General features: G+C 48.4%; 1 protein-coding gene and 1 non-coding gene across 2 annotated transcripts; one reads left to right on the top strand and one right to left on the bottom strand.

Moving 5' to 3' along the window:
* The first annotated feature begins 25 nt into the window (after positions 1-25).
* GPN2 (GPN-loop GTPase 2) lies at positions 26-10931 on the top strand. Its single transcript, XM_057701454.1, has 5 exons — positions 26-686; positions 1264-1420; positions 4173-4333; positions 8575-8705; positions 10207-10931. The coding sequence occupies exons 1-5, from the start codon at positions 276-278 to the stop codon at positions 10277-10279; spliced, it is 933 nt and encodes a 310-aa protein (XP_057557437.1). The 5' UTR covers positions 26-275; the 3' UTR covers positions 10280-10931.
* TRNAG-CCC (transfer RNA glycine (anticodon CCC)) lies at positions 5140-5212 on the bottom strand. Its single transcript has one exon. It is a non-coding gene; the product is annotated as a tRNA-Gly (tRNA).
* Positions 10932-12645: the final 1714 nt, after the last annotated feature.

The following is a 12645-nucleotide window of genomic DNA, read 5'->3' as shown; positions in this document are numbered from 1 at the left end:
TCGTCACCGTGAGGGCGGGACTTCCGCCCTAGGCCCCGCTGTTTCCGACGTTGTCCGGAAGTTGGGCGCTGGTCCGGTCAGTACCTGGGCGTTTGGTCTCCTTGCAGCGCGTGGGTCCTTGCTCTTCCTCAGGCGACCCCCGGGCATCTCCGCCGGCCCCCGCCGAAGTACACGTCTGGGATCCCGTCGCCCTCGGCCCTCGTCTCCGGCCCGGCACCCGCCCTGCTTCCCTGCCGAGCTTGCCTGCTCCGCACGAGGCTGTGTGCCGGCTGCTCATGGCGGGGGCCGCTCCGACCACGGCCTTTGGGCAGGCGGTGATCGGCCCGCCGGGCTCGGGGAAGACCACGTACTGCCTGGGCATGAGTGAGTTCCTGCGCGCGCTGGGCCGGCGCGTGGCGGTGGTGAATCTGGACCCGGCCAACGAGGGGCTGCCTTACGAGTGCGCCGTGGACGTGGGCGAGCTGGTGGGGCTGGGCGACGTGATGGACGCGTTGCAGCTGGGGCCCAACGGCGGCCTGCTGTACTGCATGGAGTACCTGGAGGCCAACCTGGACTGGCTGCGTGCCAAGCTCGACCCCCTCCGCGGCCACTACTTCCTCTTCGACTGCCCTGGCCAAGTGGAGCTCTGCACGCACCACGGAGCCCTGCGCAGCATCTTCTCCCAGATGGCCCAGTGGGACCTCAGGGTGCGTCTGGGATCGGGCAGGCCCATTTTGCAGATGGAAGAACTGAGACAGAGAGGACAGGTGCCACGCCCCCATGTCCCACAGCGAGGTCGGGGCCAGACGCTTTGGAGTAAAACAGGTGTGAGTTCGAATTCTGGCTCTGCCACTGACTCACTGTGTGGTCCTGGAAAAGTCAGTTTATCTCTATCATCCTCAGTTTCCTCATCTGTAAAATGGATGTGTCAGTACCCGATTTGGGATTATTGGGAGTATGAAAGGGTTTATGTGGAAAGTAGCATGGTGGTTGCTGTGACTTGGGCAAAAGAAAGTGAAAGAAAAGTCAGATGCTTTGGGAACTGAGCCAGTTGCCCACTGGGAGGCTCAATGCAGGGCATCCTGTAGGAAAAAATGCCCCACATCTCCTGGGATAAGGAAATGACTGTGGCTATCAGAATGAAACAGAAGCAGGAGAAGACTAATGGGAAGACTTGCGCTTTGCCCTCATAAGTCCCCAGTCTGATGGTGGGGGAGACATAGGCCCTAATGTTCCCTGCCTCCCCAGGCCACTCTCACCGTGTCTCTTCTCCCCTGCTCCCAGCTGACTGCTGTCCACCTGGTGGATTCTCACTATTGCACAGACCCTGCCAAGTTCATTTCAGTGCTGTGTACCTCCCTGGCCACCATGCTGCATGTGGAGCTGCCCCATGTCAACCTCCTCTCCAAGATGGACCTCATTGAACACTATGGGAAGCTGGGTAAGAGATGCTATTCTGACAGGCAAAAAGTAGGGCAGTGGCTGGGCTGGAGAGAAGCAGAGATCTCAGCTGAAGGAAGCTGCTTCCAGGGACCATGCATGGCCTGGTGATAGTAGCCACAGGCAGGTCTGACCCCTGCCCATTTACTTTGTGCCACTGTGTGCCAGAAACTGTTCTGGATTTGGGGGACAAGAGAGCTACAGATGGTGATATGTATTATGAAGGAATTAGAAGAAAGTGATGGGATAGTGAGAGGTTGGGTATAAGGGGAATGAACAGGACTATCTGAGCTGAGTCCAGAATAGTGAGAAGGAGCCAGCCAAGGCAGAACTGCTCCTAGGCACAGGGACCAATGCGGGTAAAGGCCCTTAGGGGAGGAGCTTTTTATGTTCAAGGAAAAGGGGGTGAGGAGTGAAGGGAGCCCAGGGTAGCTGAGATGGTAGTCGGGGGAAGGGTGGTAGGAAACGAGGTCCGAGAGGTGGGCAGGGGCCAGAACCTGCACTGCGGAAACACAGAGGGCAGCTGTCGATGACTATGAAGCAAGGGGGCACTGTGAACTGAAAAGGCCGTCTGGCTGCTTTGTGAACTGAAACGAGCAAGAATGAAACCAGAAATCCTGCAGGAGTTTTTGCAGCAGCCCTGGTGGTGGTAGTGGGAGTGGAGAGAAGTAGATAGTTTCAAAACTTAAGAAGTAGGATTTGCTGGTGGTTTGGACGTGGACACAGGAATTAAGGATGACTCTCAGGTTTCTGACTGAATCAGTGGATGGATAAAGGTGCCATTTGTCAAGGTGGGAAAGACAGAGAGAAGCAGGCTGGCACGAGGCAGGGGCGTTGCCTAGGAGTCTCTGGCCAGCATTTTTTTTCCTGCAAAATTAGTGCCCTGCTGACTGGGGCATCAGTTCCCTAAATAGCATCTTTGGCCACAAAGGAACCTAGATAAGAATAGCTGCAATGACCAGCAGTGAGAGCAAGGGAGGTTGTGGGGAGAGTGAAGTGTCAGGGCCTTGTCCAGGGAGGATGACTGGCTGCCAGTCGGGACATGGAAGGATGTCAGCACCTTGGAGGGGCCACCTCAGCCCAGAGCAGGACTCTTGGGTCCATCTCTTGGCAAGCCCAGAAGCCCCATTTTTATCTATGTCCAGATTTGTGTCTTCCTAAGCCTCTCTCCCCCTTCACAGCCTCCACCCAGATGGCTACATGCTGGTCCTCTACATTTCTAGCTCTGACTCTTGCCAGTCATTCTCACAAGAGACCGAGGTACAAACCAGATCAGGCAAGTGAGGCCCAGAGACATTACATGAATAGCCCAAGGTCAGTCACTCAGCTAGCCTATTAAATGAAATAAAATCTAAACTCAAGGGTACCTGGCTGCAGTTTCTTCATTCTCAATGAGATACGTACCTGTCAGGCAATCCAAGAAGTTTGTTGGGATGTCCAGCACTTTCTTCCTTGCAGGCACAGGAGTGTCAGTTTCTAATTGGAGCTGATAAGAACGCCGGAAGCAAAGCTCAGAGTGAGTCAGTCGATCCTGATAGCCGGATTCCCTCGTCTTACTTTGGGACAGACCTGCTGAGTAGCCCAGCTGCTTGAGGCTTCCAGGCAGAAGTGGACAGTGCAGGGAGGCCCACTTTCCTTCTCTTAGTGGGAAGTTTGTATTCATAGAACTGAATCAGGGACTTCTGAGTCATCTAGTCTGATCTTCTTATTTTACCCTAAGAAGGAACTGGCCCGGAAAGGGAAAGTGATTTTCCCAGGAGCCCACCCTGCTAGATAGAGGACTTACAGTGTGTGCACCGGGTCCTAGGGGCACTGCCTGGCTGTGAGCTTCATGAGGCAGGGACCAAGCGCTGTTATTGGTACGTGTTCTATCTTATTGCCATTGATCAAGCGCTTCTCTGAACCAGACACTGGGGTGTATAGCCCTTAATGCTCACAGTAGCCCAATGAGGTGGGTAACTGCCCACAGAGCTAGTAAATGGCAGAGACAGCAGGTAAAATCAAGTATTTTCTTCTTAGTAAGTTCATTTCACTGCCTCAACAAATATTTGTTGAATGAATGAATGAGTGAGTGAATGAAGGCAAAGGAAGAAAGAAAAAGATACGGCCCCTCACAGTGGTTAAGAATCCGCCTGCCAATGCGGGGGACACGGGTTCGATCCCTGCCCCAGGAAGATCCCACATGCCGTGGAGCAACTAAGCCCCTGCACCACAGCTATTGAGTCTGCACTCTAGAGCCCGTGAGCCATGACTGTTGAGCGCGAGTGCTGCAACTACTGAAGCCCACGTGCCTAGAGCCCGTGCTTCACAAGAGAAGCCACCACAATGAGGAGCCTGGGCACCACAATGAAAAGTAGCCCCCGCTTGCTGCAACTAGAGAAAGCCCGTGTGCAGCACCGAAGACCCAATGCAGCCAATAAATAAATAAAATTTATAAAAATAAATAAAACATATACTTTAAAAATAAATAAATAAATACAATGTAGTGTGTAGGTAAAAAAAAAAAAAAGATATGGCCCCGTCCTCAGGTCTTTACCCTGATGCCAGCTGCTCCTGAACACCAGTTTCTCTTTTTCCTTTTTTTTTCTTTCTGTTTGAAGTATAGTTGATTTACAATGTTGTGTTAATTTCTGCTATACAGCATAGTGATTCAACTATACGTATATATACATTCTTTTTTGTATTCTTTTCCATTATGGTTTATCACAGGATATTGACTCTAGTTCCCTGCGCTAACCAGTTTCTCTTCTTAGCCTTCAACCTGGACTACTACACAGAGGTTCTGGACCTCTCCTACCTGCTTGACCACCTGGCTTCTGATCCTTTCTTCCGCCACTACCGTCAGCTCAATGAGAAACTGGTGCAGCTCATCGAAGACTACAGCCTGGTCTCTTTCATCCCTCTCAACATCCAGGTACAAACACACCTCATTTTACTGTGCTTTGCTTTATTGTGCTTCACAAATACTGCATTTTTTTACAAGTCTGTGGCAACCCTGCATCGAACAAGGACATGTTCCAACAGCATTTGCCCACTTTATGTCTCTCTGTCACATTTTGATAATTCTCACAATATTTAAAACTTTCATTATTTATTATATTTGTTAATGATGATCTGTGATCAGTGATCTTTGATGTTACTGTTATAATTGTTTTGGGGCACCATCAACGGCACCTATATCAGATGGCGAACTTGGAATTCCTTGGCAGTCCAGTGGTTATGACTCCGTGCTTTCACTGCCAAGGACACAGGTTTGATTCCTGATCAGGGAACTAAGATCCCGCAAGCTGCGCGACACACCAAAAAAAAAAAGAAAGATGGCGAACCTAATCCACAGATGTGTGTGTTTTGACTGCTGCACTGACTGGCTGGTCTCCCATCTCGCCCTCTCCTCAGGCCTCCATATTCCCTAAAACACAACAATGTGGAAATTAGGCCAGTTAATAACCCTACAGTGGCCTGTAAGTGTTCAAGTGAAAGGAAGAGCTTCACGTCTCTCACTTTAAAAGGCATGTCGAAAAGCTGAGATAGGCCGAAAGCTGGGCCTCTTGTGCCAATCAGCCAAGTTGTGAATGCAAGGGAAAAGTTCTCCCTCTTTTTTTTTTTTTTTTTTAATATTTATTTATTTATTTAGGCTGTGTCAGGTCTTAGTTGCAGGACACGGGATCTTCATTGCAACATGCAAACTCTTATCAGTTGTGGCATGCGTGTGGAATCTAGTTCCCTGACCAGGGATCGAACCTGGGCCCCCTGCATTGGGAGTACAGAGTCTTTGCCACTGGACCACCAGGGAAGTCCCAAAGGAAAAGTTCTTGGAAGAAATTAAAAGTGCTACTCCAGTGAACACAGGAATGATAAGAAAGCAAAACAGCCTTATTGCTGATATGGAGAAAGTTTTAGTGGTCTGGGTAGATCAAACCACCCACAGCATTTCCTTAAGCCAGAGCCTAATCCAGAGCAAGGCTCTAACTCTCTTCAGTTCTATGAAGGCTGAAAGAGGTGAGGAAGCTGCAGAAGAAAAGTTTGAAGCTAGCAGACGTTGGTTCATGACGTTTAAAGAAAGAAGCCATCCCTGTAACATAAAAGTGTAAGATGAAGCAGCAAGTGCTGATGGAGAAGCTACAGCAAATTATCCAGAAGATCTAGCTAAGGTAATTAATGAAGGTGGCTACACTGAGAATTCCCTGGAGGTCCAGTGGTTAAGACTTTATGTTCTTACTGCTGAGGGCCCAGGTTCAATCCCTGGTTGAGGAACTAAGATCCCACAAGCCGCACATTGTGGCCAAAAAAAAAAAAAGTGGCTACACTAAACAACTAAACAACAGATTCTCAATGTAGACAAAACAGCCTTATACTGGAAGAAGATGCCATCTAGTACTTCCATAGCTGGAGAGGAGAAATCAGTGCCTGGCTTCAAAGGATAGGCTGACTCTCTTATTAGGGGCTAATGCATCTGGTGACTAAGTTGAAGCCAGTGCTCATTTACCATTCTGAAAATCCTAGGGCCCTTAAGAATTCTGTTAAATCTGTTCTGCCTGTGCTCTATAGGTGGAACAACAAAGTCTGGATGACAGCACATCTGTGTATAACATGGTTTACTAAATATTTAAAGCCCATTTTTGAGACCTGCTGCTTAGAAGAAAAGATTCTTTTCAAAATATTACTGTTCATTGACGATGCACCTGATCACCCAAGAGCTGTGATGGAGATGTTGTTTTCATGCCTGCCAACACAGCATCCATTCTGCAGCCCATGGATCAAGGAGTGGTTTTGACTTTCAAGTCTTAGTATTTAAGAAATACATTTCTTAAGGCTGTAGCTGCCATAGATTGTGATTCCTCTCATGGATCTGGGCAAAGTAAATTGAAAACCTTCTGGGAAGGATTCACCATTCTAGATGCCATTAAGAACATTCGTGATTCATGGGAAGGGGTCAAAATATCAATATATGTATATTTTAAATGTCTTTCTTTTAAATTTTTTATTTATTTTTGGCTGCATTGGATCTTTGTTGCTGCATGAGGGCTTTCTCTAGTTGTGGCGAATGGGGGCTACTCCTCACCGCGGTGGCTTCTCTTGTTATGCAGCACAGGCTCTAGGTGCACGGGCTTCAGTAGTTGTGGTGCATGGGCTCAGTAACTGTGGCTCAGTAGTTGTGGCGCATGGGTTTAGTTGCTCCGTGGCATGTGGGATCTTCCCGGCCCAGGGATCAAACCTATGTCCCCTGCATTGGCAGGTGGATTCTTAACCACTGTGCCACCAGGTTAGTCCCCAAAATATCAATATTAACAGGAGTTTGGAAGAAGTTGATTCCAACCCTCATGGATGACTTTGAGGAGTTCAGGACTTCAGTGGAGGAAGTAACTGCAGATGTGGTGGAAATAGCAAGAGACCTAGAATTAGAAATGGATCCTGGAGATGTGACTGAATTGCTGCAATCTCATGAAAAAACTTGAATGGATGAAGAGTTACTTCTTATGAATGAGCAAATAAAGTGGTTTCTTGAGATGGAATCTACTCCTGGTGAAGATGCTGTCGAGACTGTTGAAATGACAACAAAGGATTTAGAATATTACATAAACTTAGTTGATGTAGCAGCAGCAGGGTTTGAGAGGATTGACTCCAATTCTGAAAGAAGTTCTACTGTGGGTAAAATGCTGTGAAACAGCTTTGCCTGCTACAGACAAATCGTTCGCGAAAGGAAGAGTCGATGCATCAAACTTCATTGCCGTCTTATTTGAAGAAAGTGCCACAGCCACCCCAACCTTCGGCAGCACCACCCTGATCAGTCAGCAGCCATCAACATGGAGGCAAGACCCTCCACCAGCAAAAAGATTACAATTCACTCAAGCCTCAGATGATGGTTAGCATTTTTTTAGCAATAAAGTATTTTTAAACTAAGGTATGTACATTGGTTTTTTTTTTTGTTTGTTTGTTTGTTTTTTAGATATAATGCTATTGTACACAATAGACTGTAGTATAAACATGACTTTTATATGCACTGGGAAACCAAAAAATTTGTGTGACTCACTTTATCATGAAATTTGCTTTACTGCCGTGCTCTAGAACCCAACCCACAGTATCTCCGAGGTGTGCCTATACTGGGCACCTAGAGGCTTCGTCCCTTGGCTGTTGGCTCTGAAATGTCTGGGACTGCACCAGGTCAAGGGTACCGGAGGCTTTGAGGCCTCAAAAAATGGTCTTTGTCCTGTGTCCAGCTATCATTCAGTCTCCTTGATTTCAAGACCAGTGATGGGCAGGATTCCAGTAAAGAGGGTGGGGCAAACTTTGGCCCTGTCTGTTCTGCTGGGTTCTCTCTACGCATGTTCCCTCCTCTGTGTGAAAATGAATGCGTTCAGAAAGTCATCAGCAAGGGACTTGACCAAGGCCAGGGACAAGTCTTTGAGGCTCCTTCAAGATGGGCCACTGCCTGTTGACTTTGCAAAGTAGTACCCAACCCTGTGCCTCTCACCTTGCACCCTACAGAGGTAACCTGGGAGACAAAGGTGCATGTTAGAGTCCTTTCTGCTGTGAGTGGACTTATGAGAACTTGTCTCTTCTCTGTTTAATGCCACAATTTTCTCCTCTAAAATGAGGAGGTGAACCCTTTATATTAACTGTACAATTACCACTTATTGAAGGCTTTCTGTGCTAGGTATTGTGCTGAGGCCTGTACATGCATTATTTTGATCTGTTTCCCATCTCACCACTTTTATGTGGATGAACAAATAGGTTACATGCATATTTATTATGTGCCTACTGTTAGCTAAATACTGTGCCAGGCACTGGGGATGCTGGACAAATAAGTCCCTGACCTCAAGGGGTACACTGTCAAGTAGGAGAGGCAGATGAGTTAATAACTTACTAATAGTAAGAGGTTGGATCATAGCTACAGTGGGGATAAACCCAGGGGACTGCGGGTGTGCATAGGGGAGCTTAGCTGTTTTAATTTGGATGGGTTGGTAGTCAGGAAAGTTGGGGTGTAGCCGGGCCTCTGGGGACATGTAGAAATACTCCAGGCCAAGGAAGCTGCACGGACAGAGGCTTCACGAGGCAAGATCGAGGAGGATGTTTGGAGACTACAAGTGGCTTGGTACAACCTCAACTCCACATACCTCTGTTTCACTCAGAGCTGTTTCTCTCCCCCCTGCCCAGGACAAGGACAGTATCCAGCGGGTCCTGCAGGCTGTGGATAAAGCCAATGGCTACTGCTTTGGGGTCCAGGAGCAGCGGAGCCTGGAGGCCATGATGTCTGCAGCGGTGGGAGCTGACTTCCACTTCTCTTCGTATCCTTACTTGCTAGCCTCTGCCACAGCCGGGAGCGGGAGGCCAGGGGCTGAGGAATGGCCACGTCTGCCCTTGCAGATGACTGATTTCATGTTGTCCAGTGGGCTCCCTGCTGACTGGCCCCTTGGAAGGCTTCAGGGTTGTTTGTACCTGAGGACAAGGGAGGTTACTGATCAGAAGGACAACAAATACAGAGGCCCCAACGTGAAAGGGCACTGGTCATTTGGGAGAGATGCAAGGGGTTTGGTTTGCCTGGTGTCGTGAGTGTGAAGAGGAGAGGGAGATGCAGTGGTGAGGGGAGGTGGGCGATGGAGGAGCGTCGACTTCGGCCTGTGGTGGCCAGTGGGAACCAGCATGCTGTGGTTGAGCTGAGCGTGATGTGATCAGATGTGCATTTTTGAAAAGCACCTCCAAGTGTGGAAAATGCCTTTAAGGGATGTGATTGGGAGCAGGAGAGCTTTTATAGTCTCCAGATGAGGACGGATGAAACAGTAGTGAGAATAGAGAAAAGGATGTGGACTGGAAAAATATTAAGGAGATAGACAACCAGAGCTAGTGACCAGGTGGTTATAGGACAGAGGAGGTGGAGCAGAAACGAGATTCCCAGGTTTCTGGTTTAGACAGTGGGAGGGGTGGTTGTGGTCACTGAGGCAAAAAAAGGAAGAGGAGAGGGCAAGTTTGTCGTGTGTGGCAAGGATGGGAGCTGGCAGCAGTGCTGTGATTGAGGGGGCTTTGGGATGTGCCAAAACCTCAGTCTCCCTGGTTCTGGAATCTCAAGTTCTGACGCGGGAGTCATCTAATATAAGAGCCATGGTGGCCAACCTAGCCATAGTCCACCCCCACCTTCTAGTCAGACCCCAGACCCAGACCTCGGGCTGGCCAGCCTCACGGGGCTCCATGGAGAGTGTCATGGTCTTTTCCTGTGTGAATCTGATTGGTGTCCTTCCTGCCACACTTTCCTGCTATCCCAGAGGGAGCTAGAAGGCACCTTATAGCCCAAACAGAACGTTCTCATTTTCTTTGAGCTCCCTTGAGTTCCCTCCTTTAGCGGAAGCAGAGAAGTCACAGAGAAGTCATTTGTCAGGCACCTCCTGTGTGCCAGTTGCGATGCTGGGCACTTTATAGTCACTGTCTCATTTGATCCTCACGACTCTGTATTACAGATGAGAAAAAGGAGGTGGCAAAATCAGGATTTAGCCCCCGCGGCCTGGTTCCAGAGCACATGCCACAACACACAGCTGGAGGTTAGTGCTCTCTCGTTCTCTGCCCCTCAGCAGTGTGGGCAAGAGGCAAATAGAGGAGCACGTGAATCTGGTTGCTTTGAGGGACTTCTCAGACCCAGCTGGTCCCTGTTGTCTGAAGCTATAATTATGAGGAAGGGAATGGGATGGGAGGAACCCCCAGACACAGTTGGAGGGCAGGCATCACAGAGGTCAGATCTTGCCCAGGCCAGTTTCCCATCCTTGCCTATGCTATCAGCCTTGACGAGCCCTCCATCAGCACCCTGGGCCTCCAGGAGAAGTACCTGGCGCCCTCAGAGCAGTCAGTGGAACAGGAGGCCATGCAGCTATAGCAACAAGCTGGGCTCTGGAGGACAAGACGCACGACCCAGCACTGGGGAGAGTGGCGGCTCCCAGTGAGCAGCGGACCGCCCAGTGGGCTGCAGATCCCAGAGCAGCCCTCCCGGCCTGAGCTGGAAGACTAGCGAGGGGATACTCAGCCCTGCGGAGGACTTCCGGCCAGAAGCCAGACATATCACCAAGCAGAGCACTGATCACACCCTCGTGAGCTCTGGGCGCTGCCCCCAAGGGATTCAGCACTGGTCCCACTCAAGCTGTGATGGAATGTGCTACAATACAAGAGTTTATTTTCTACTTTTTGTGGCTTCCAAACTTTCTTCAACCATCCAGGCCAAGGGAGTTGGGAATATGGGAATGTCACCTTTCCCCAGAAGAGTCCTGTTTCTTCATACTACAGGGCAGTGTTTCCCCCAAAGCACAGGATCATACTAGAGGGTTGACTCTCAGTCCTCAGTTGTGCTCTTTTGTTAATCTTCAGTTTTAACAGTGAACCTCAAGCTTGAGCTTTCACAGGCAGCACTTCCTAGCAGATCTTGTAATGTTTTATTTTCATTGTATTTATTTCACAGTTTTATTCTTTTGTAGGGCAAGTGTTAACTAGTTTTCCATTTATAATAGTGATTAAAAGTTGACTTTAAAATGAAATTATTTATACAAAATGAGTTGTTTAAACAAAAATGTAATTATATGATATATCGTAAGGGCTGTGGCAAAATTTAAGATGGCTTGAAGTTGGAAATACTAGTGTTTGCTTCCCTTGCTCTTCTTGCAACTGGTTGGATGCAATTCATATTTTCAACCAGTAGGTGGCATCCCAGGCTTAAATTTTTAATTTTAATTTTTTTTTTTCCCAGTTGTAGTGTGGAGGCAGAAGGGGACAGATGACTGTTGTGCCAGTAGTCTTATTTGCAGACACTCAGTCCTTTTCACGCATGGGAAGGGCTTAGCATTTTACAAAGAGCTTCCACACACGCAGTCCTCATGTGGCTCTCACAGCAACTCCTAGGGATAGAGATGAGATGGGGAACACTACTAAGCCCCACTTTACTGTGAGGAAACAGAAAGATGAGGAGTTTGAACTTCAGTCAGCCTGGCTCTCTCATAGCTCACTTTGCTGACTTCTTAGTTGGTGAATACTTAATGGTGAAAAGTCACCGCCCTTCTCCCACAGGATTCGTAGCCAGTCAGGAAAAAGAACTTAGACCCTGTAGAATATTACTGAATCATAAATCAAGGGGAAGATAGATGACTGGTGGTTTGGACAGCTGGAGAATTCAGTTTAGGAAAACTGTTCTGAAGTGGCATTGAGATGGGGGTGACTGGGCTTTGCTTCTCAGTTCTGGCCACCAGAGCAGAAGGCGGAAGAGCAAGGGGCTATGAGGAGCCTCCTCGGGCTGGGACAATGTGAAAGCAGCCGACCTCCACTCCCACGCCTGGCGGGATAGGGGATAATGACCGGGTGGTACGTCCCCCGCCTCTTTCATCTGTGGAGTTCAAAGCACCTCACCCCTGTTAACACTGTACACAGTAGGTGGGGAGTGTCAACAGGGCAAGCCAGGGAAACTGAGGCCAGGAGGCACTGCCTGGGGCTGGCTGTGAGTCACACATGGGGCCCAGAGACCAGGAATCATGACATCCAAGCTGCTGGTCAAATCTCTCATCACTTAGGGCATGAGGGTGGGTGCTTTGTGTCTGAAACTAGTACCAATAGCTGTGGTCATGGGTTTGGATGCTTACCCCATCCTGGAGGCCCCAGCTATCTCCAAAGCACACCAGCTGGTAGGAAGGCGTCATTTAGAACTTTACGGCTTCATACGCAAGCACCCTCAGCGTTTATTCTCTGCAGTCAGCAAGTGAAGGATGGAAATATCCCAAACTTTGTTTTCAGGCCTTGGTGTGACAGCAAGGGTGTTTTCTCCTCCAGTAAATGGAGCTCCGTCCACTTCCCACTGACAGCAACATGATTTTCTGTTGGCCGGTCGTGAGTGGGAGGGGATAGCACAAGGCAGAAAAGCAGAGGCGTCTGGGTTCCAGGTAGGGTCTGTTCAGCATGAAATGTATAGGGCGAGAGAAAGACCGTCCTCAATTTGTCAGCATATGACAACTGTTCTTAAGATTTCTTTTTTTCCTGATACAAATAGAAAAGTAAAAAACTTGGAAAATGAAAAGTCACCCATACTCCCACCACACATAAATCATTTTTAAATATTTATAATAGATTTTCTATTCAAATGTATACTTTGTGTTTTTTCTTTCAGTCTTATTTTTCTATGCATTCGGAGGGGTAGCTATAGCATTTATATATGTGGGATATATGGTTATTGCTTTGTAACCCGTTTTTTTCCAGTTAGTATTATTT

Source organism: Hippopotamus amphibius, chromosome 1, assembly GCF_030028045.1.
Source record: "Hippopotamus amphibius kiboko isolate mHipAmp2 chromosome 1, mHipAmp2.hap2, whole genome shotgun sequence".
Taxonomy (NCBI): domain Eukaryota; kingdom Metazoa; phylum Chordata; class Mammalia; order Artiodactyla; family Hippopotamidae; genus Hippopotamus; species Hippopotamus amphibius.
This window is presented reverse-complemented; position numbering and strand designations above follow the sequence as displayed.